Consider the following 22,289-nt stretch of genomic DNA (forward strand, 5'->3'; position numbering starts at 1 on the left):
TCTGATGCAGGAAGAGGGGTATAGATACTACAGAATGGACAGAGGTGCTTGGCACTCGGCTATGCGTTGAAAGCTACCCGAGAGTAAAACTTGCTTGTGTTGGATTGTTGCTCTAATTCAAGGAAAGCATTTTTATCTTCTTAGGCAGGAGCACACACAGATGTTCAAGAAGGAAAAGGCGGCTCAGTGTAAGCAAAACCCCCACCCATAGCCATGTTGGCTGCCAGGTACCTGTTAGGAATTAAACCTTTTGATACTGGGCTCAAAAATTTCTGTCCATTTCTACATCATTTCAAATTTATCTCTAGCAACAACAGGAGCACCAGAGGGCCGGTCTTAAGAAACTGGCTATTCAGAAGCCATGCCATCCTGGCCTCTAGCTGTTGGAGCAAAGACAACGTTTTAGAAAATCCCTAAAAGATCATTTGCAAAAAGGCATTTTCTATCTAGGGAGAATTGCCTTGGCTAGCAATAGGAGGAAAATGCAAAATGAACTCCACCGTATTTCAGTTAACATTGTTCCCTAGGATTTTAGGCATAAATTAATACTTTAACGTATTGCATGGCAGCCCCCTTTAGAAATTTAGGAAAACATGTTTTTTCTTTGAGCCAAAGTCATTTCCTTTAATGTGCAAAAATCACCCAATTTGTTGCTTTCTGTATTGAAAGGTACCCTATGGTATCATTTGTTCTGTAAAAAGATTTGTGTTTCATAAAATGCCTTTGTTTGTACTATTTGTGGTTCAAATTGTGTGTGGGGTATGTGTGTGTGCATGTGTGAAAAACTCAACTTTGCAAAGGTATTGCCCCTTTCTCAATTTCAGGGACTGGATTCTCTCCATCTCCACAGCACAGGGGCTGTCCGAGTTTCTTAAGCAACATGAAACCCTGCTTGTTGCTACAATTATTTGTTGCACCATTTTGGCAGAAACAATAGATCAAGCTGAATAAGCAATGGAAATAGGCAATAAATAATAACAATATAATAAGCAATTAGTTGCTTTTTGAATTTGTAATAAAGCATTTTAAATATTTTGACAACGTGGAGTCCTTGGTGCTCTCTGAGCTTGATTGTTTGCTTGCAGACATTTAATTGCCCAGCTAGGTAACATTATCAGTGCCACTGGGTATAGGATTTGCACTGTTTATATACAGTAACTTGCACTGCGTGGCTGGGGGTATGATTTTCTTTTTGTCACTTTCTTCATTAGGGTATTGTTTTCTGCTTGAATGTTTGTTTGATGTTAATCCCCGTTCATCAGAGTGAAGGCTGCTGGAGAGGATGCGTTTTGGTCTTTTTGTTTCTCTCTTAGCATTTTGATTGTCTCTTGGACAACATACCATTGTTTAAAAAGATAGTGATCATATAACACTAAATCATGATCTTACAAATGTAATAATCCCATTTTTTATGTAAAGAGGAGGAAGATTCTAGAAAAAGCAAATAAAGAAACCATAATCGTACCTCTCATCCAAAACCCTAGGATAACATTGTTCAGAACAGAGAATAAGAAATGTGGTTTTCCTAGTTAAATCCCCCCCTTAAAGTTCAACAATACTTGGGATCTGCAGCACTTCTGAATCTTTATTGAAATACAGTAGCCCGTTGAAAACCAGATACAATATCTTCCAGCGTACAAAAAAAGGCAAATACATGTATATACTCTAAAATTCCACTTCATTTATGCTGCGGTTCCTAAATTTGAGAAATGGGTTTTCACGAAGATATTGCCAGGCTGCAGACAAGCGTAGGGAGCTTGTGGCTTCACTTTAGATGCTGCTGAGCCCCAATTCTTTGCTCCCTCACCAAGAACCATTCAATTGTGCTGCATATAGTCAGGTTCCCCTTGAAAATGCCAACCACCACCAGGCAGGAACTGAGTGGCTTAACCGGAGTTCTCCACCAGAACAAACCGTGATGCCGGTTCCTCAGCAGACCACTAGGTGGCAGACACTGATCACAGGAAGTGACGGAGCCTGGCAGAAGGGGGCGCTTGCGCAGCGGGACTAAAACAGTTGCTTTTCTCAACTCTGCAATGCAAGGGCCTGCTTTGAAACTCTCTAACATGCCTCTGCACTGAGATAGCAATCAAATGGTTCTAGGGAGGGCAGCTAAGCAGGAGACCCCAGGCAGAGAGCTGGGTTTGTTCCATGAAGGACAGGTCACTCAGACCAGTTCTGAACCAAAACTAAAGGGGTCTCAAAGATGGTGCTTCCGGAACTGTTCACCGCTTGGCCTGCCTACTGCCCACATCCAAACTGGGCTGGATTCAGGATGCAAAAACAAGCACCCTTTGCACTTCTAAGTTTGGAAGAAAAACCTGAATCCAACCGGCCACTCAAACGGAGCTCAGGTGAGGCTCCTGCTCCTCCTTGTAGGGGGGCAACGGGGGAGGCGTCTCTTCCTCTCCTCTGTCCTGCTTGTCTCTCTCGGCTTCAATCCAACTCTGGGGAGAGATCGTTTTCTTGGGCCCGTGGGGGGGAGGGCCAAGAAGGGCTTCAATGTCCTCGTAGTTGATCACTTCTTTCTCCAACAGGGCATCTGCCAGCTAGAGAGGAAGAATTGGCAGGCTTAAATAAATATGCCTCAGCAGAAACTTCCACATTTGCCACAGGAGTCAAAAATGGCATGACGACCCGGTGCCCTGCAATGCACCTTCAGGGGCTTAAAGCAAGGGGCCCTGATAATGGGACAGAACTGGGCCCAGCAAGCCCCCTGAAAATGTGCAGCCTTGTACAACTAGATGTACGCAGGAGACAAAAGCTTCCTGCTCCTCAAGAGAGGATCTGGTCCACTTCAGAGTGCAGAAAGCCTCTCTTGGTTTTTTCGGTCTTCCAAACCACTTTGTGTTGTGGTCCGCCAGCTGCCTGCGGAGCTGGCAGAGGAGTCGGACAGCGATGAGGATGAGGAAGGCCTGGATGAGGACTCTGTACCAGAGGCAGAGGTGGGGCCAGGGCCATCGGGGAGTGATGTGTGGACTCCAGAGCCTCCAGAGGTTAACAGTAGTGAGGCAGAGGAACAGGAGGAGCCTGTTCCTAATGCACGCATGAGAAGAGCTGCCAGAAGGCAAGAGCAGCTCAAGCAAGAGGGCAGCTCGGAAGTAGGGCCAAGAGATTTGGCCCCTCCCATAATGCTTAAAAGACCAGCAACGGCATTTGGGCTCTTTGTCAGAAAACAACGTTGATAGCCTTGCTCCTTGTCTTGCTGCATTTGTTTCCTTTTTGGCGTCTTCTGCTTTTGAACTTTTGGCAAGAAAAGCCTTTGGCAGTTTGCCTGATTAGACCAAGGTTGGTGATAGGACTGAAGAATTGTGTTATGAAGAATTTGCTTTGATTTAGTTTGGACTACATTTCTAGTAAAGTCTGTTTGTTTTTGAACTGATTGCATCTATTACTATCTACTTGGGCCTGGGTCACCACACTTTGCTTCTTGGCTCCACCTGCACAAAAGGGGGCACCTTCTGAAAGGGGTAGTCTTTGAGGTGCTGCGGTGAGGTCATCCTAGCAGAGCCTGAGCTCTTTGCCAGCTTTCAAGCAGGAGTGTTATTACGTATTTTTCTTTGATACTATGCTTGCTCTGAGATTCACTTGAACCTCACAGGAGAAGCCAGAAGGGAGCAGCTTGTTAGGGACTGACTGCTGATTCTCTGCCGGCCTTTCACCCTCCCCAGCCTCCCCAGCTCTCCAGAACTGTATCAGGGCCTTACCATCTTCAGTTTGTCCCGGTTGTCCAACAGCAGTTTCTCTGTGCGCCTATACGCTTGGGCTATCAGCAACTTCGCTTCCTAGGAAAAAGATAGCCGTGGAAGGAATGGGAGCCACCGCTGGCTAAAGCCACTGACCCCAACCGTTCAGTGAAAGCTCCCAGCCAGGAGAAGAGGCGGCTGAGGATCCAGAGTCCTGGCCCTGAATGCCCAATAAGCAGGATTAGGCCAGTTGGATAATCTTCCTGCCTGGGAAGCTGCGACGGGGAGGGGTCCCACTTCAGGAGCCCTGCAACTCGAGACGAGCCAGTCCCGCCTCCCCTGCAGCTCAACCTCCTGGGAGAGCTTACATGGTCCATTATTTGTTGGAGTCCTTGGCTGAAGGGGCGCCGTCCAATCCCCGGACCGCTTTCTGCCTCTGGGAAGGACAGATGGCCGATGGTGGGCATCATTCCATATTGTTTCACCATGGAGTAGGCTATCCTGGTGACCTTCCGGAGATCATCTTGGGCCCCTGGACCAAGGCAGCATAAAAACTAAGGCAATGCTGGGAAAGGCGGCCAAGGGGCTTTTTAAATTTCATCCAAAGAGAGGCACCCGCTGCTCCCAGGAAGCCAAGGAGCTTCCTGGCCCTTTTCTGCGTAAGGCCAGCCCTCCTCACCCGTAGTCACTTTGTTAAAGGTGATGGCTTCCGCGACTCTGCCCCCCAGCGCCATGCATATCCGCTCAAAGAGCTGGTCCTTGGTCAGGAGGTACTGGTCCTTGGGCAGGATCTGGGCAAAGCCCAGCGCAGCGTTTGTGCGGGGAGCTATGGACACCTGGGGCAGGAAAGGGGGAGGATGAATTAATGGTGAGCTGACCTGCCTTGCTCTGCGTATCTAGCTTCACAGCAGAGAGCCAGCTTACCTTCAACACTGCTTCGGTGTGCTCCAACAGCCAGCCCACCAAGGCGTGGCCTGATTCGTGGAATGCCACCACCCTCCGCTCTTCCTGCGAAAGGATCTTGTTCCTCTTGGCAGCTCCTGTGAAGGGGGGGCGCAAAGCTCCGTTTCCCAGGTTGTGTTTCCAGCATTACCAGGCCAAGCGCTCAAAAGCCTCTTGTATCCTTTGAGTCATGAGGAGGCCAAGGAAACGGAGAACAACACTCGCTTGAAGAAAGGCTTACAAATGGGTTGTTAGGCAACCACACAAGTCCACATTCTCACACCTGAGACTTACAGACCTGTTTCTAGTTTTAACTGCTATTAAACTTTGCCTCACCGAAAGATATTCTTGTAGCCAAGCAACATCCAAGCATAAAAACAATGTCTTTGCTTAGAACCGTACAATTTCTGTCCCCAAAGAGCTGCCTGCTTAGATGAGGTTTCCCACCAGAAGACCTCCAGCAGCCTTGCTCTGCCACTCGTCTCTTACTAATTCCAGCAAGCGTGATTCGCCTAGGCTAGTGGAGACTCCCCAACTTAGAAGGGGTGAAACTAGGGGCTGCTTCCATCAGAAGATCCTTACTGCAACAAAAACTGCCAACAAACAACTCCCAGCCTGGGAGCTTCTATCTGTCCACTTGTGTTGAGAGAGCTCCTATCAAAGCCAAAGGACGTGTTGTTCACAATACACAGCCTGATCAGAGATAATTATGCCTCAGGGGAGCCTGGCGGTCCACACCAGATCCTAATTCAGTCAGAACTGAGACCCAACGTGCTTTGCTTGGTCGGTGACCACTTGGATGGATTGCTCTCCTCCCAAATCTAGGCTGAAGAACACAATCACTCCTCACCCACCCCCCCAAAAACCCCAGGAAAGAAAAATGAAAGCTTACCTGCAATTACTCTCTCCACAGCACTCTCAAAACTGATCGTGTCGATGGATTTGTATCCCTCTCTGGCAGCGTGGAGAGCCGCCTCGTTACAAATGTTGGCAATATCAGCTCCTGCGGAGAAAACACCATGCTGCCTCTCATTCGGCTTCTGGTGCATTGAATCAAAAAGCCAAGACGGGATTCTCAGTGGGGCCACCCACCCATATCGCCCAGCAGAGCCCGTTGTAAGAAGAGAGAGATGCCAAGGCCAGCAGTGACACCACAGAGGGAAAGAAAGTAAACCGTCTTCTCTGTTCCTCACTTGCCAACCCAGCTTGGAAGGCAGTTCCAGGCGGCCAGTTGGCCCCTTGATTTGGGGGGTGAGGGCAGCCCTCTTTGCCTGGTCATCCAAGCCACTAAGTCTCAACATCAATTGTTCCTTTAACTGCCTTCTCCTGTCTGCAGAAATAGTGGCTGTGTAGGATCTGATCTCAAATGTGAATCTATTTATTATTCCATTAAGAGTTTCTTCTCGCGTGTCCAACGTTCCAAAACCTTCATCTTGGGGTCTTTTTCATTGCAAGGCAAATCTTCAGGCTTCCCTGAAGACCTCGGGATTTACACAAGCGCCTTGCACTTGGGCTCTGGTCGCTCAGCTTTTTAAAGAGCGGCATTTTTTCTTCAAGGAAAGGCAGTGGAGCCTCTCGGTTACGTTACACCAAGGTAGCTGGACAAGGCGAGGGAAATGTAGCTGACAAAACTGGTTCGTTTTCAAGTTGTGCAAGGTAACAAAACGCTTTTAACATCTGGCAGGATTTAAGGTAGAGAAACAGGGCAGGAAATGGCTTCTGGGTTTCTTTCTAAGGTGGTACCAGTATTTTGTGTAATGAAGTAACGCATTTGGATGTGTGGATGTGTGAGCGGAGAAGCCCAGGGGTGGCGGTGTAAGATTGATCATGTGATGGGGAATGACGCTTAGGGAGGGGCAGCCGCAACTGTTGCCCCCCCTCCCCCTGGGAGCCATTTCTGCCCTCTTTTCCTCTGGAGCACCAGCTGGATCCAACCCCCTCCTAATCCTTCTTCTGCCAGCCCCCATGAAATTCGGCCTTGTTCAGTTTTTGGAGGTTGTTCTGCTGGTGGACAGACAGGCGGGCACTTCCCAGCACCCTTACTAATTCCCTACTAATATCTTATGATGAGAGGATGGCAATACTTTTTACACACCCTTACATTGAATGTATTTGCTTTTCATCTCTTGTTCCCCTGCCTTTTCCTCCAGGGACTCCAGGCTTTGCGCAAGCTTCCTTTTAAGGCCGAGCATGGCGCCCAGTTGAAAGACAAGCGGACTTTGGCTCTGGGTCTACAGCCTCTGCAGCCGAGGGACTCCACATCAGTCCCCCTCTGCCTTGGAAGGTATTTCTGATCTTCTCCACTTCAGCAGTCCTTCCTTTTCTCTTCTTTCTCTATTGAAACCTCATTTGTTACCAGCATCCAGGGATTTTGCTCCAAATGCCTTTTTCAAAAGTCAACCGTGGCATTTTATTTAAATGCTTAAAAACTCAGAAAATAAGAAGTTCAGCGAAAGGAGAAGAAAAGAAAAGCAAGCCTGGAAGTGGGTTGGAAGGAGGTTTCCGCAAATGAGAAACAGGCCTTTCAAGGAGGGAGCAGACAGCCGGGCCTGCTGATTGTGCTGTCTAAGCAGGATTCAAACCGCAGGCCAGGCCTGGCTGCCCACACAGAGGTGCTCCACATCTGGGCAGCATGGAGGTAATCGGGCCCAACCACAGGGTGCTCCCAGGAAGGGAGAACCAGCGTGGCTCTGATGTGACTGCAGAGGTTGCTGGGGAAGAGGAGGAACATCTGTTCTGAGCTGGGGTGTGTAGGCAGAGTGCACAGCAGCGAAGTGGCAGCCGCCACAGGATGGGGGCTGGGCAGAGGGGACTCCTTGCTCTCTCTTCCAATCCCCGTAGCTCTGGGGAGGGGGCTTTGAGAAGCTGGGTCTTGTGTACCTCCCCTCCCCACATACCGCTGAAGCCTGGGGTGAGTTCAGCCAACCGCTGGGAGTAGAAGCTGCTGGGCTGGGAGAGCTTCAGCCCCTTCAGGTGTTGCTCGAAGATCTCCCTTCTCTCCTACAAAGAGCAGAGCGGATGTGTGGCTGTGGGGCCACCAGATCCCCCAGAAGGGAGGGGATCCTTGCAAGAACTGGAGGGCAAAAGAAGGGCAGCCCCTCCACCCTCCCAAAGGACAGGCCCGGGGAGGGCCGCTCTCAGGCTTAAGCGCACAGAGAGCCTGTCTGGGTCTCAGACGGAGCAGATGGCCTTGGCTGCTCCATGGCAGGAGGTCTCGGGCGCAATGGGCACTGAGCCAGAGATGGCCGATCCTGGCCCGAGGCTTCTCTAGGCCCAGCGCTCACCCCCCCATCCGGCCTGTCCAGCCATGCCTTCCTTCCCCGGGAGAGCAAAGGGAAGAGCCTGGTGAGATGGACGCCCCACTTTTCCCCAAAGGCTGTGGCTCTCATCACCCCAAAAGCTTTTGGTGAATTTGGTGCATTCCCGACCGTTTCACCATCTAGCACCAAGATAGCGAATCCAGACTCACAAGCGCTCCCCTTCCCTCAATGCATAAATGAAAGGAAGGAAATGGGGGGTGGGGGTGGGGAGATCAGGTTGGCCCTGTGCCAGAGTGTGACTCATTTGGCTGGTTACAATGGGCCTGATTAGAGGATGGGGCTCAGCTGCCAGGATTTCCTGCTCCTTTTCCCTTCGGGGCAGCTGCGCAGCTCTAGCTCCCGGTGCCAGATCAGATCAGGCATCTGAGGAATTTTAGGCCAAAACAGGGAAGAACCAGAAAGGGCAGCTGGGCCAGGAAAGGGGAAAGGAGCCGCTGCTCTCCTTGAATGAGGGGAGCCCCAAAGAGAGAAGCGCAGGAGGGGTCTTGTACCCCTTTCCTCCAAGTTCAGGGCCAGTTCTAGGAAAGAGCAGAGAAGGCTCCAACTCTCTTCGTGGAGCCATCTTCCTCAGCCAGGAGGACAGGAGCAGCAAAATAAATACCTGGATCACATGACTCAGAGTGAATAATTGCAAGAAGGAAAGCAGGGCGTTCAAGCAGGTGACTGGCCATGCAGAGTTGGCCTTTGATTCAAGCACCTTCCTTCACTTCCATTACAATACCTGCAGGGTGGGCAGATCGATGAAAATGTGGCGATCGAGCCTCCCGGGTCTCATGAGAGCGTTATCCAGGATATCAGCTCGGTTGGTGGATGCCAGCACGATGACGTGGTCTGTGGTCCCCATCCCTGCAGAAGAGAAAGGGCGGAACCTCAGAAACCATGGGCAACGAGGCCACGGGCACAGCGGCAACACAGTGTGGATGCTGGGCCAGGAGGAGGGAGGAAGTCACAGGAAGGTGGTGCTCATAAACCTTTGTGGGGGAGGGGGAACCTGAGTTGTGTAATGATAAAGTATAGAATGTTTCTTTCAACCACTTGCCTGCAGTCTTCAACTGAAAACAGAACTCAGGCATGTGGTATGGTTGGGAAAATACCATCCAGTCTTTGCAGACAACTCCAACTGTAAGGACACCTGCCCTTTCTGGACTCTCCATTGCCATATTCAGCCCAGCATTTCCCCCACCACCCAGCACCAGCCAGCATTTCAGAAAGCAGGGTTGGAGGGGACCTTGGAGGCCTTCTAGTCCAACCCCCTGCTCAAGCAGGAGACCCTCTACCATTTCAGACAAGTGGCTGTCCGGTGTCTTCTTAAAAAAAAGCTCCAGTGATGGAGCACCCACAACTTCTGGAGGTTAATTGTTCTCACTGCCAGGGAATTTCTCCTTCCTGCTTCTCTCCTTGATTAGCTTTCATCCGTCGCTTCTGGTCCTTCTCTCAGGTGCTTTGGAGAATAGGTGGACCCCCTCTTCTTTGTGGCAGCCCCGAAGATATTGGAACACGGGGCTATCATGTCGCCCTTAGTCCTTCTTTTCATGACATAAACATTGTTCATAACAATTCAGGCCACACCATTTGCCAGAAGCATGCCGCTTTTAAATGGAAGGTCCAGATCCTTGCTGCAGACACACAACAGCCCTGCCTACTCTTTCCACTTCTGGAAATGCATCTGCGACAGAGCAGTGTTGGCACTGCAAGCAGAAGGATCTCTTTCTCCTTTACCGCTTGCTGAACACCACCCCAGGCAAGGGCTGCTCCTATCGGGATGTTGGAGAGGTGAGCCTCAAAGAGCCTCCCTTCCCTTTATAAACAAGGAGAAGGACCACAGCAGCTGGGAGCCCCTTTGGCCGGCTCAGCAGCCTCAGTCAACCTGTCAGCCCTCCCAGCTGCCAGTGGCCATGAACCCACTGATACAAGCCTGTGGGATTTAACTCTGCAAGTGGTGCCCTTACAGTTCCAAGACTGACATCCAGCCTCAATCAACAGTTTTTAGCTCCTGTGCGGAAGTGTTTGGCATTGGCACCTGCTGCTAAACATGCATGATGCTGCCAAGATAATCTCTTCTTTCTAGCTGCCCTATCCTTTCGCTCTCCACCAGACGGTCAGTGCCTGGAACTGGATGCAGCACTCTGAAGGGGGTCTGGCCAACACAGAAGGATGAGGATTCTTTTTGTTCAATCATGACCATAAAACTCTATTGAGGAAGATTCACTTTATAACTGCCTAGTGGTCCAGCCCACGTTTTGCCACCTTCTCTGTCAGGAAAGGCAGGTGCTGAGTTTTAATCCAGAGGCAGCAAAGTAAGAAGGCTCTCTGCTTATTGTGCACATCAGTTTGAAAAAGGGGGCTTCCTGACCATCAGCAGCTTGGCTGTCTAAATGCTCTGGCTCTTGCCAAGGGCACTAACAGCATTTCAAAGCAAGGCGCAAATATAAAGCAGAAGAACCCACAGAAGTTTCAGAAACGAAGACGGCCAAACATTCTCTGAGTAGGGAATTAGGGAGTTGACTCAGCATTCAGATGCCAATACCTGAGCTTGACTCATTCTCAACCAGTCTGAGCAGAAATGGCTCTAAAGGCAGAGATTCATTTTTGCTTACAACTCTGAAATACAGTTCCATCCATCTGGAAGACCAAGCGGGCAGTGGTTGGCTCTGCCACTTCTGTCGTGCATAAGGCTGGACATTTAATTCGTGCAATGCTGCTTCTATGGAGGCCTCCCTCGCTATCAGTCTCTAGTTGGAGAGGAAGCCGGCCGTCTTCTCAGCACTTCCCTGGGCCTCCCTTCCCCAAAGTGACTCAGCCTTTAAAAAGAATCCCCCCCATCCCCAAAAGCTGGAAGGAGCAGGGCTGTCTTCCTGCCTGAGCAGGGAGACTCTCCTGGCGCATCCCTGGAGGAAGAGAATCAGAGCAGAAGGAACTCCTGGAATCGCTCTGCTTCCCTGGGGGAGACATGAACTGGCCCTCTTGGGTGGCGCGTCTCCCTGGCCAGCAGCGTCAAATGCAGCCAGGACTGATGTTCATCTTCCCTTCTGACCAGCAAACAGAAACCCATCAAAGGAGAGGCAGCAGAGAAAAACAGCAGAGCTGACAATGCAGGGAAGCCCAGACCTCCAGATCTAAGGAAACAGGGAGCAGCTTGGGAAAGGACTGGGGAGGGAAGAGGCATGCCGCAGGGGAAATGCCCTTTTAGGAGAGGCGAAGTTCCTTTTGGGGGAAGAAAAGAACCCAGACTTCAAAACCAAACGCCTTGCCATCAAAAACTGACCGTCCATTTCTACTAGCAGCTGGTTCAGGGTTTGCTCCTCTTCTGTGTTGGAGAAGCCAGACATGTTTGTCGAACGCCTTTTCCCAACCGCGTCGATTTCATCTATATAAACGATGCAGGGGGCACATGCCCGGGCTTCCCTGAAGAGGCTCCGCACCCGGGCAGCGCCAAGGCCTGCAGAAGGGCAAAGTGGGAGTGAGCTCTGACCCAGGCATTTTCTAGATTGGAGACTAGATTGGAGGGAGACTGGGCTCTCAAGGGTTTCTGCTCCTGTTGGTTGGGACCCTCGCAGCTCTCAGCCCAACAAACCCACAAGCTGCTAAGTCCGTTTCTAGCCAGACGAGTTTTCTGCCAGGAGCCAGCAGAGGGCAAAGTAGCACCAAGGGAGCAACCCAGGAAGCTCGGCTAGCCAAAGCCCCAATGCTTGTTCTGGGGTCTGGAAGCCCCTGGAGAGCCACCCAAACCTCCCAAAGAATTCGGGGCTCCAGCAGAAGCTTTCTAAGGTCAGAAATGGTGGAGGATCAGTAGGTGGGAAGCACACAGGAGGGAGCAGCAGCGGATCAGTGGCCATTGCCACAAGTGTCTTTATGAGGAAACTGGTTCACTTCCTCTGGAAAGCACCTCCTTCCATGGGAGGCTCCATGACCGAGAAAGAGGACTCACCGCCAATCACCTCCACAAATTCAGAGCCAGCTATTGCCAGGAATGGCACTTGGGCCTCCGTAGCCACCGCTTTTGCCAACAAGGTCTTGCCGCAGCCTGGTGGCCCAAGCAAGAGGGCCCCTCTGGGCACTTTGGCACCTAGCTGGAGGTAGCGCTCCGGACTCTGGAACCAAACGAAGAGATAGAGCAGAGGACACTCGAGAGTCAAGGCGCCATTCTCTTTCCCGCAGGTGCAGCAGGAGGCTAAAGGTGTTCTGCAGCCTCTCCTACAGACTCTTGTTTGAAAGCACCTCGGGACGAGCAAAGGCCCTTTCTAGAGGAAGCAAAAACTGCTTTGCAGTTTCCCCAACAATGCCCTGTCCTCGGCCTTCCTGTTTCCCAAGGCAAGTCATGTCTTTTACCTTCAGATAATCCACGAACTCCTTGACTTCTGTCTTGGCCTCGTGCAGGCCTGCCACATCCTTGAAACTGATCCCTTTCCCAGATTTGCCATCCACGATTGTGAAGCGAGCCCTTTTCAGCTGGTTCTGCCAAGGAGGGGGAGAAAAAGCAGGCTCCAAGCCCTTGTTGGTTGTGGTGCTTGGAGGGGAGGGAAGTTCAGATACTCCTAGCAAACCCTGCGTCCCCCTCCCCAGGACAAAGCCTAGGTGGTGCTGCTTCCTGCTTTCCATCCCACGGTGGGGCTGTGTTGGCTGCTGCCCACCAAGCAGATAGCAGGGAACTGGGGGGTGGGGGATGGAATCCTCTCATCACGGCAACCTTCCTTCAGCTGAGCATGTGCCTCCCAGTCAAATGCAGAGACGCCCGTCTACCGTTTAGACGGAAGGGCTGATGGGGGCTTCCTGGACTTAAGCATGCTTGAAACAAAGTGTGCAGCCCCCAGACTCCAAAAGGGGTTTGATGACTGGGGGACAGCGGAACAGCCCTGAAAACAGCAGGTATCACATTCCGGCCTCCTCTGAGCCGGAGTGATGGACAAAATCACTGCAACACAGCTGATTATTATCCTCTGCGGAGCTGATCTTTCAGCTCTGCTCCCAGATGGGCTCTGACAACATGACAGGAAAGGCAGCCCCCCGAGAGGAAGGGAAGCCAGCTGAGACTTCGGAAAGAGTTCTTCACCCTGGGCTCCCCACTTCCCTCTGACGTGGTCTCTAGGCTCTAGGGGAGAACTGCCACATCCCTGGATGTGCTGGGCAGCCTGGGTTGGAGGCACAGTCCCCACATCCTTGGAGGGGCGGACAGCCGGGGAAGGCTCAGTTCTGAGTGCTCCCCCAGCCAGGCCAAGACCAGCAGTTTTTCCTCAGCTGATGGAGCGGGGATCTGCCTGGCACAGATCAGTAGGCACCTGACCCCTGGCAAGGGGGGAAAGGGGGCTGCTTACAGCAGTCCTAAAGCGGAGGCAAGAGGGATGGGTGAGAACTGCTGCAGGGAAGGGTTTGCCGGCAGCACAAAGACCAGAGCAGTTTATGCCCACCTGGATTGACTAATAAACGGCACACTGTGCTGACAGAGGCCTGCAGACTGGCCCTGGCAGGCCCTGGAGCTCTGCCTTCCCACCTGAGAGGGGAAAGGGATTCCTCTTTCACACACACCCCTGTATAGGAGGCTGAACAGCAGGCAACCCCAGCAACGGCAACCACGACAGAGGAAGACGGAGGAGCCCCAGACTGTCCAGTCTCTGACCATCCCCATTTGGAGGATGTCAACCTCCCCCCCACCCCCACCCCCCAGGTGAGGCTACTTACGAAGGCACTGAAGGCGCCTTCCCTTCCTGATATGCCAGCCAGCCGAAAAATGTACCATAGAATGCCAACGCTCACCACAGTCATTCCCAAGGTGTAGAGGGCACTGCCAAGACAGGAGCATAAGAAGGTCAGGCCTTGGCATCTGGAGACAGGTCTGAATTTGGGAGCCAAAAATACAGTAGAAAACTGGATTTCTCAAATAACAGAATAAACACAGCAGGGAGCAGGAAGTTTTTGGTGACCGTAAATGCTTTGGCTGCCTGCTCATTTAACAGTTCCAAAAGAGGAGAAACAGGTGCCCTGCAACTTCAGTCTGGGGGAAGACTCGAAGGAGAATCTAAGCCAGCGCACTGCAAGTGAGTGGCGTTGTGTGTCTGTGTCTTTCCGCAGGAGCCTCTGGTGACCCGGCCAAGAGGCACAGTTTGCTGCCAGGAAGGAACCACCGGCCACTCCCAGGCAGAGGCCTTCCAGCTACTAAACTGGACCTTTTCCCAAGGAATTCCATTGCTCAGAGGCCTTAGGCCGGGCCCTGGTCCTGGCATCTGCAGTCTCTATGGGGCGTCCATTATGGGACTCAGCTCTGGGCCGGACGATTCAGGCCAGTCCATGGCAGAATCCATTCTAGACCTCATCTTCAGGAGAGGACAATACTGCTCAGCATTCCATCTGGTCATTGTGCACCCCAAGACCAGCAACTGTGAGAAAGGCGGACAAGAGAGGCTGCCAGGTGTCGTGTCCCACTCCTCCGCTGACGGCCGGGTAAGGGAAATCCAAATCAGGCTTGCCTCTGCAGCTCTGCCAAAGTCCTAGCAAAGTCCTCAAGGCAGGCAGGAGACCAGAAAGTGACTTCAGCAAGATATGTTCGACTTTGCCTGACTCAGAGACTGCCAGAAAGCAGATCCTTTATATAGGCCATGGGGTGTGGCTCCATGACTCAGCACTTATCCAGGCCTGCCCCTCCCTTCCTTCTGATGCCGCCGCCTATCAATTCTTCTGGTAATAAACCTCCCTCAGGCTCACATGCTGTGGGGGAGGGGGAGGGGTCTAGTTGCTCTGTTTGCCTGGGCATGGAGCCAGGGCTGGGGCCGGGAGGTGCTTCCTCCTCCTCAGCCTGTCTGGGCATGGAGCCAGGGCTGGGGCCGGGAGGCATATTAGGACATTCCTCAGCATTCGGAAGCAGATAAGAAGACCCCGGCTGCGGTGAGAGCGGGCAAGACACAACACCAGGGTGGAGGCAAGTCAAACCCTCCCTCCCTCCATACTTTCCAAAGAAGCTGCTGCGCCTGTAAGAGACGGGGATCCGGTCGTTCAGGTCGATGTTCAGCTCCTCTTCAGCCGCTCGCAATTTCTCCTCGAACTTGTCGATGTTTGCCACCTTCATCACGTAGGTCAGGCTCAGCTTCTATGAGACACAAAAAAGCGAAGAAGTCCCAGCCAGGTGAGCCTGTGAGAAGAGAAGGGAAGGGAAGGCTGCCCCTGAAAACACAGCCACCTCTTGCCTGCTGCTCATGGAGAAAACAGCCCCAACAAGGCGAAAATGACTCCTTCACCTACGTGACCACCCAGCCTGTCAACATCCGAGTCTACTTGAAGTCTGGGTCAAAACCATTTAAAAAAAAATACAAGCCAAAGCTAAAGTGATTCAGAATAGCCACAATCAATCCTTTGGTTATTCAAATATGAATAAGCCATATTCTTTGTATTTGGAGTTTTCCCACCAGTTAACTCCTGAACTGGAAATCATTTTCAGATCAGTCCAAAGCTCAAATGTTTTAACTTTGGCCAAATGCATTAGCTATGTTCTATCTAGGAAGCCCTTCAAATGATCAAGGAACACACATAAGCCATTGACTTCCTTTATTTCTCACATTAATTTCACTTAATGAAATCATTCAGAAAAACATGAAAACTTCACAAAATGGGGGAGAGGAAGTAACTGCGACTGAAGAATTCTGGCTACTGATTTAAACGCTGAGGGACCCACAGTGGGATTTTCCAACAAACGAAGGGCCGAAAAGGACACTCACAGGCCACCCAAAGACCACGGCCCCCGGGTGCAAATGGATTTCCACGATTTCGCTCTCCGGCACCACCTGCACGCTCTGCACCTCCCCCTTGGCCAGCAGCTCATTGACGAAGTCGTTCCAGGAAATGCTTCCCGCGCTGGTGGTCAGCGAGTTCAGCAGGCTCATGATGATGGCAATGAAGAAGAGGACCTTCAGCCGCTCGCGATACATCTGGTCTTCCCTCTCCCGGCGTCTCTTTTCCTCTGGGGAGAGGAAACACAAGAGCACATCAAGATGAACGTTACAACAAGCTGATTATGCCTCGGGCCACAGTCTTGCCTCCCCCCACCACCCCCGCCTGGTTTTTGTTCAATGTTTCAGCCTTCCCTGGAAAACAAAGCTGGGCTAGAAAACTAGCATCTGGTTTGCAGAAGAGGATTGTGTTTCAGCCATTGCCTGGCCTGAATGAAGGGAGGCCAGAGTGGGGCCGGCCAGCTGGGTGGCAGGAGAAGCCTATTCAGGTCAGGCCAATGGCTGGGGAGGAGGAGACCTTAGGGAGCTACCTAGCTGGGATGCCAGGCTTGGTCCTCAGCGGGCAGCGTTTCTCAGACAAAAGTAGACAAAGCCACAAAAGGAAAAGACAAATGTATTTTTATCTTAGAAACGGCCAGAGCAGCATGGCTGCCTATGAACCAAAGGGCAAGCTGCCACCCTTGCCAAGGGGAAGGCTGCGGATAAGCCAGCTTTGCAATGACTCCCACTATTCCCAAAACTCTCCCGGGAATCACAGGAAAGGAACCTTTTGCACCATTTTCTCCTGGGGACGTAGCTGCAGTACTCTAGTTTTAAACCGTGGCTTAGCACTACAGGCGACGCTGCTGAGAAGGGCAAAATTCTGGCCGTTTAAAACTCTTAACAAACAGGCTGCATTGGCTTCCTAACCACCGGGAACTGGGTGTAGCACTACTATGACCTCAACCCATTCACACACGTGCTGGGCTTGGAGCAGAACCTCCATGAACTGCGGAAGGAAAAAGGCTCCATCGTAACAGCAGCATCTGGCGGTTCCCATCCTCAGCCTCCTTCCAGAGCCCAGGCAGCAGGACCTTCTCTTCAGCAGGTCGAGCCCTTTTCTCAGCCATGTTTGAGAACTAGCCTCCCTCTTTGGGTCCCACGTTTGCATGGCTTCAGGGTCATCTAGCAAACCCCAGAGCTCTTGCTCAAACAGCTTGGAATTATTTCCTGCCCAGAGAAAAGCCCACTGCCCATAATTCAGACTCCCCAATACGTGGCTGCACCTAGGTCATGAAATCCATCTGCGGTGTTTTTCAACTACCATATTTTTCAGAGTATAAGATGCACCTTAGTTTTTGGGGAGGAAAATAAGAAAAAAGCTGATTGGCAGGTGGATCGGCCTCCCGGAATACCTCCAATCAGCTCTTCCCAGAGGTGAATTTTAGCAACAGGTTCCTTGGTTGTGAGCTCTGTGCCTTGCTTTTTTTTGCTTTTTTTTCTGCCTCTGAAACTCTGTTTCAGAAAAAACTTTTTCTGCCTCTGAAACCCTCTGAAACAGAGCTTCAGAAAAAAAGCCTCTGAAGCTCTATTTGGGGGCTTCATTTCTGAAGCTTTGTTTCTGATGCTTTTTTCAGTCTCGGAAACCTCCATTTGAGAAGCTGGGCAGGGCTACATTTGGAGTATAAGATACATCCAGATTTTCACCCTCTTTTTTGGGGGGAAAAGGTGCGTCTTATACTCTGAAAAATATGGTAGTCCTCAAGTTAGCCCCCTTCTGCCTGCTTTCTGCTTATGACACACTGGGCAGTTTTTCATTATCAGGAGGGTTCAGCTGTCTGAGCCAATTCATCCCCTCCCTCCAGCTCTTCCCCAAGACAGCTGAGGGACAGAAACAGAGTTGGCAAAGACACAAACAGAGACCCCAGAAGTGACACGGCCCAGGAAGGAATCTCTGGGGGGGGCGGGGTCCCTTCTTTTTGCAGAAGGAGTAGGTATCCTCTGGAGGCAGGAAGGCAGGAAGCCTCTCCTTTGAAAAGTCCATTGTCAGAGGCTGCCATCGAAGGACAGCCCAGTTACCGGCTGAAAGGAGACGGGAGCAGCAGCCAAAAGACTCCTAAGGATGCCTGGCCAGAGATTCTGTGGGACTTAGGAGCTTTTGCACCATTTTAAACCACAAGCAGACTTGCAAAGCCCTTTCATCCTGCGCTGTCTCAGAGGGTTGGCCTCGCCTCTAAGGAGGCCACAGGAGGCTCAGGAAGCAAGGCGGTTCACTGCCCACGGCCTCTTTGGACAACTGCCCTTGCAGCCTGGAAGGGCCTCGGAGCTCAGCACTCTCCACCAGTAACACCGTCTGGCCCGATCAGAGGAATCTTCCCTCCAGCAGTCAAGGCAGGTTCTCTCTCTCTCTCTCTCTCTCTCTCTCTCTCTCTCTCTCTCTCTCTCGCAAGCCAGGTCCAGCCTCTGCCCTGGGAAAGTCCAGAGAAGGCCTCTTCTAAGAGGTCCTGGTTCCCGGCCTAGGCAGAGAGGCTCCCAGCTACCAGACATCCTTCTTTGAAGCAGCTCCATACCCTTTTAAACTGGGACCGTATGAGAAGAGAGCCGCTTCTCCCATTACTGGCAAATATATAGAAGTTACAGTAAGAATCTTTCTGAGTAAACACAAGTTGCTGGTTTCATTTGAATCTGTTCTGACCTAGGCTTCCTGAGAAAGCATAAATCACAATCTTAGTCCCAGAAAACCTCTTTTATTGAGATGGCTGTGAATTATGGTCATTCACAGCCTGTAATGATTCAGGAACAGTCTGTGAAGTTTCCGAGGACCTTTATCTCCCTTGAAACGCTGCCAGAGACCTAATTGTCAATTAGTTTTGCAAGGCCAAACGGAGCACAGAGTCAAACGGACTTCTCAAAACTTGAATTTGCTCCTCTTTTATGCCTTATGGGAGGGGCCAATCATCTCCAAGCCTTACTCCCAAGTCACCCTTTTTTTCCTTAATTGATCTCGTCTTCTGGCAGCTCTGCGCATGCGCACACTGGGAACAGGCTCACACTATTCTTTTGCCTCATTGATGTCAGATTCCGGAGGCTCCAGAGGAAGCACATGACCCTGGCGCCCTCTCTGCCTCAGTTGCAGAGCCCTCATCCGAGCCTTCCCCAGACTCCAGGCCTATGTTCCTCCTCAACCTCCTCAGTGTCCAAATCTGCTGCCAGCTCTGCTGGCGGGCCACAACAGAATCCTGCTTTTCCCAGTGGAAGTACAAATCACTTAATGGATCGGAGAGACCTAGAATCACCTTCTGATTCTGGTCCACCCTCTTTTCAAGCATGCCCTTTCCAGTCTGTAAAACCCAAATAGCAATAATGGCCTCCTGGGGATTGTGTTAGAGAAACTCATGAAGAAAGACAGAGGGTTTTATGTGGATCATACTGTTTGCATGTGATAAAGGCCTCTGCTCCCTGGCCCTCCTTCAGGGGCTGGAAGAGGCCTCTTTTTGGCCCCGAGGCAATTAGTGTCTCAGTATCCCTACAGGGCACAGGATGAGCAGCAAACCTGCCCTTCTTCCCAGAAGCTCACTACCCTTCTAGGCACCTCCTTGCCAAGTTAAGGAGGGATATTCAGATGGGCCCCAAACAAAATGGCAAAATAGACCATAACACTTCAAGTCACAAGGGAGAATGTGCCCCAAAGGGCTGACATAACAAGGGGCCAGGCTTGTAGCAGGGCTTTGCCTGTTTTGCCTTCCTATGGGCAAATTGAGATAAAAGGTGGTCTGTCAAGATGTACATGCATATAAATCTCTAAACCAAAATATTTTAAGAAGATCCTGAATAAATGCACAGTACTTCTTTAAAACAGAAACATTTACCTGGCTAACCTTTTTCTTTGACCAATTTTAAGAATGATACATGAACAATGAGACAATGAGATGCCCATATTCCCAGCTCTGGTAGAATATCCAGTGCTCTTTCCCCTTGCCCAGAGCAAGGCTTAACCGTCATTTGTGATATAGTCCTTACAGGGTTACCTGCATTAAGCGCACACAGGTAAGAAGACACACCTAGCTGCTGAGGAGAAAAGGTGTAAGTTCCTTATAAAATTAAGCTGGGGCATAAAATGGCCACAAGCCTAAAAAAAAATTTCAATCCAAGCACATGTCAATTTAAATTTAATATATATTAGTATATTTAATATATTAATGCTCAAAATTCATAGAGGTTTGTTCATCTGAGAGAACTCAGCAAAGCAAAACAAGAAAACAGGAATGTTTCTGGGCCAACACTGTTGATGAGACCCAGCTTGTTCAGAGTAACTTAAGATGCAGAGATCCGAGCTGGAGGGGAGGCTAAGTAGGCTGACAGAAAAGAGAAGATGAACATGCTTCGCCCAAACCCAAAAAAGCTGTTAGGGGCTTCATAGCAAAACTGCATATAAATCCGAACTTACCCTCATCTTCCTTTGGGGATTTCCCTTTGGGCTTTCCCCCGTTTCGGTCATTGCGATGAGAACCAGATGTAGAAAAATAGCAGCAGGTGCCACCAGTAAGGAAGCCCGCAGTCAAGGCCAGGTACCTCTGATCTGTTTGGCACAAAGAAGAGCCAGGAGTGCAGAACCGCTCAGCCGTCATTCCAAACAAGCAGAGTTCTCAGAGTTTCAAATGAAGGGCCCAGGTTTGGATTAACTTTCAGCATCCCAGACTGGAGACAGAACCTGTAGCTCTGCCAGGTGGCCCTTTCAACCATCGCCTGGTGGGAACCATTCCAGCGGGACAGGGAGGCAGCCAAAAGGAAAACAGGCAGGCAGGCAGGCAGGCTGGTCCACCATCAACCAGGCTTCAGGTGAAACTCCAGCGAGTTCCTCCTTTCCCAGAATGGCTTCGAAGCATCCTGTGTGAGCTGCCTCTTCAAGGACCATTTGGATAGGACAGGACGTGGAGAGAGGTGGGGAGAGAAGAGCTCCTTTGCTCCAACTGGGCCAGGATGCTGACCTTGTTGCGCCAGATGCAAACCCAGAGAAGCGCTCAGGCATTTGAAACCATTTTATGAAACAGAGGGCTCCCTGACCAGCTTCCCTTAGGCATTTTATGAATTATATTGCTGTAGTTGATTTTTTTTTAAAATTACTGTTTTCACTGTAGAATAGCACTTTTATGGCTCCCAGTAAGGGAGGAGTGACCTAAAAACATTTAAGTGAAAGTTAACTCTACCCAGTTTCCCCCTCCATACCCTCATTCTTTATCCCTTTTTTTACTCTGGAGTGCAACCCTGGGGCAAAGACAGAGTCCTCCGGAGCATCTTTTGCAGGCTCCTCAGCAGGGGAGGCCCCAAAGGGCAGCCGGGCATCTGTGGGCACTGGCAGGACGCCGCCCCCGCCCGCCCCCGCCCGAGCCTCGGCCTCTTGCCTGGGCTGGGAAGAGGAAGATCAGAGCGAAGAATGGCTAAGAGGGGCCGCCCAGGGGCGAAATATAAGCCCCCCCCTCCCCACCTCTCCCCTCTCTTGAGCGGCTCTGGCATCTCTGGGCAGAAGCCCCGCAGCCCCTTCCTCCCTTGCCCAGGACTGGTTTTACGGCTGAATACATTTCTGGGGCTGCCCGTCTCCCCTGCAGCGCCCGGGGCGGTTGGCATTCCAAGGAAAGGAAAAACGGGCAAAACCCCCGCCCGTCCATCCACCCTAGAAAACACAAACGGGACCCCTTACAATGCAGAGGAGGGGGCGTGCGGGGTGGGGGGGGGGTGGAGGACGGGCGACGCTTCCTACTCACCCAGCAGCCTCCACAGCCGGGCGGGGGTCCACGCAGGCCGGGCCCAGCAGCCCCTCGAGAGCGCGCCGGGCAGCCGGGGCTGAAAGGCAGAACGGGGGCCGAGGGGAGGTCAGGGGAGCCCGAGCGGACCCTTCGCGGAGCCCCCACCCCACGCCTGGCCCGGGCCCGGCTGGCCCGCTCACCTGAAGGTCGCCGCCCGGCCGGCGCTCCCAGGGGACTCGGGTCCAGCGGCGCGCCAGGGCCCCCGGAGCGCCGCCCGGCAGAGGAGCCCCGGGCCGGAGGAGGCCGCGGCGCCGGAGCAGCAGCAGCAGCAGCGAGGCGGCGCCCGTCATCCCCGGGCAGGCAGGCCGCGCGACGGGAAGGCGGCGGCCATCTAGGAAGCGGGCAGCCCGCTGTCAAGATGGCGGCCGCCCTGCAGGGAGACCCCGTGCCGCCACCTGGCGGGGGGAGCGAGGGGGAGGCCCGGTCACCGGCCTTTAAAGGTGCCTGGCCGGGCACCATGGGTTTTGTGGTGCCGCAGCCCGACTTCCCCCCCCCCGGGCCTGCAACGGGGGTGAGACCAGGGGCGGGGGCGGCACTCGCTCTTTTTCAGGCCTGGAGCTGCCGGGTGATTGAAGGACAAGCCCGCCCCCCCCCCATGGCGCGGAGGGCCCAGCAAATTCCTTTTTACTCGTATCCTTTTCATGTATTCAAATTACGTTTATACTTTTGTTATCTTATATATGCTTGACAAATAAAATACAATAAAAAATGAATAAGTGAAATAAATAAATGGTGGGGAAAGAAGGCCCCGGAGGCCCCCAGCGCGGATGGAAGCCAGCCTAAGGGCGCTGCACCCGTTGGGTTGTAGGGTTTGGGCATGTCCGTGCAACCTTAGGTTGCATA

General features: G+C 51.8%; 1 protein-coding gene across 2 annotated transcripts; it reads right to left on the bottom strand.

Annotated features, from left to right (window-relative positions):
- Nucleotides 1–1,564: 1,564 nt before the first annotated feature.
- On the bottom strand, nt 1,565–21,833 carry SPG7 (SPG7 matrix AAA peptidase subunit, paraplegin). 2 transcript variants are annotated; one of them, XM_058155090.1, is made up of 17 exons: nt 21,587–21,833; nt 21,405–21,483; nt 20,090–20,221; nt 15,652–15,893; nt 14,887–15,026; nt 13,625–13,778; nt 12,278–12,403; nt 11,877–12,039; nt 11,214–11,387; nt 8,670–8,794; nt 7,526–7,628; nt 5,521–5,631; nt 4,611–4,726; nt 4,366–4,522; nt 4,055–4,218; nt 3,708–3,785; nt 1,565–2,549 (listed from the first exon to the last, which is right to left on the bottom strand). In XM_058155090.1, the coding sequence occupies exons 1-17, from the start codon at nt 21,734–21,736 to the stop codon at nt 2,340–2,342; spliced, it is 2,424 nt and encodes an 807-aa protein (XP_058011073.1). In that variant the 5' UTR covers nt 21,737–21,833; the 3' UTR covers nt 1,565–2,339. The 2 variants fall into 2 exon arrangements, with proteins under 2 accessions (XP_058011073.1, XP_058011074.1); XM_058155091.1 differs by having other exon boundaries at nt 13,625–13,727; nt 21,587–21,831.
- Nucleotides 21,834–22,289: the final 456 nt, after the last annotated feature.

This window comes from Ahaetulla prasina, chromosome 12, assembly GCF_028640845.1.
Source record: "Ahaetulla prasina isolate Xishuangbanna chromosome 12, ASM2864084v1, whole genome shotgun sequence".
Classification (NCBI taxonomy): Eukaryota; Metazoa; Chordata; class Lepidosauria; order Squamata; family Colubridae; genus Ahaetulla; species Ahaetulla prasina.

Bases quoted from the DNA above. Each gene is read 5' to 3' on its own strand.
- SPG7 (XM_058155090.1), bottom strand. From the start codon at position 21,736: ATGACGGGCGCCGCCTCGCTGCTGCTGCTGCTGCTCCGGCGCCGCGGC. The intron at 21,484-21,586 runs GTGAGCGGGCCA...TCTGCCTTTCAG, and splicing joins GGCCGGGCGGCGACCTTCAG to CCCCGGCTGCCCGGCGCGCT. The intron at 12,040-12,277 runs GTAAAAGACATG...GTTTGGTTCCAG, and splicing joins AGTTCGTGGATTATCTGAAG to AGTCCGGAGCGCTACCTCCA.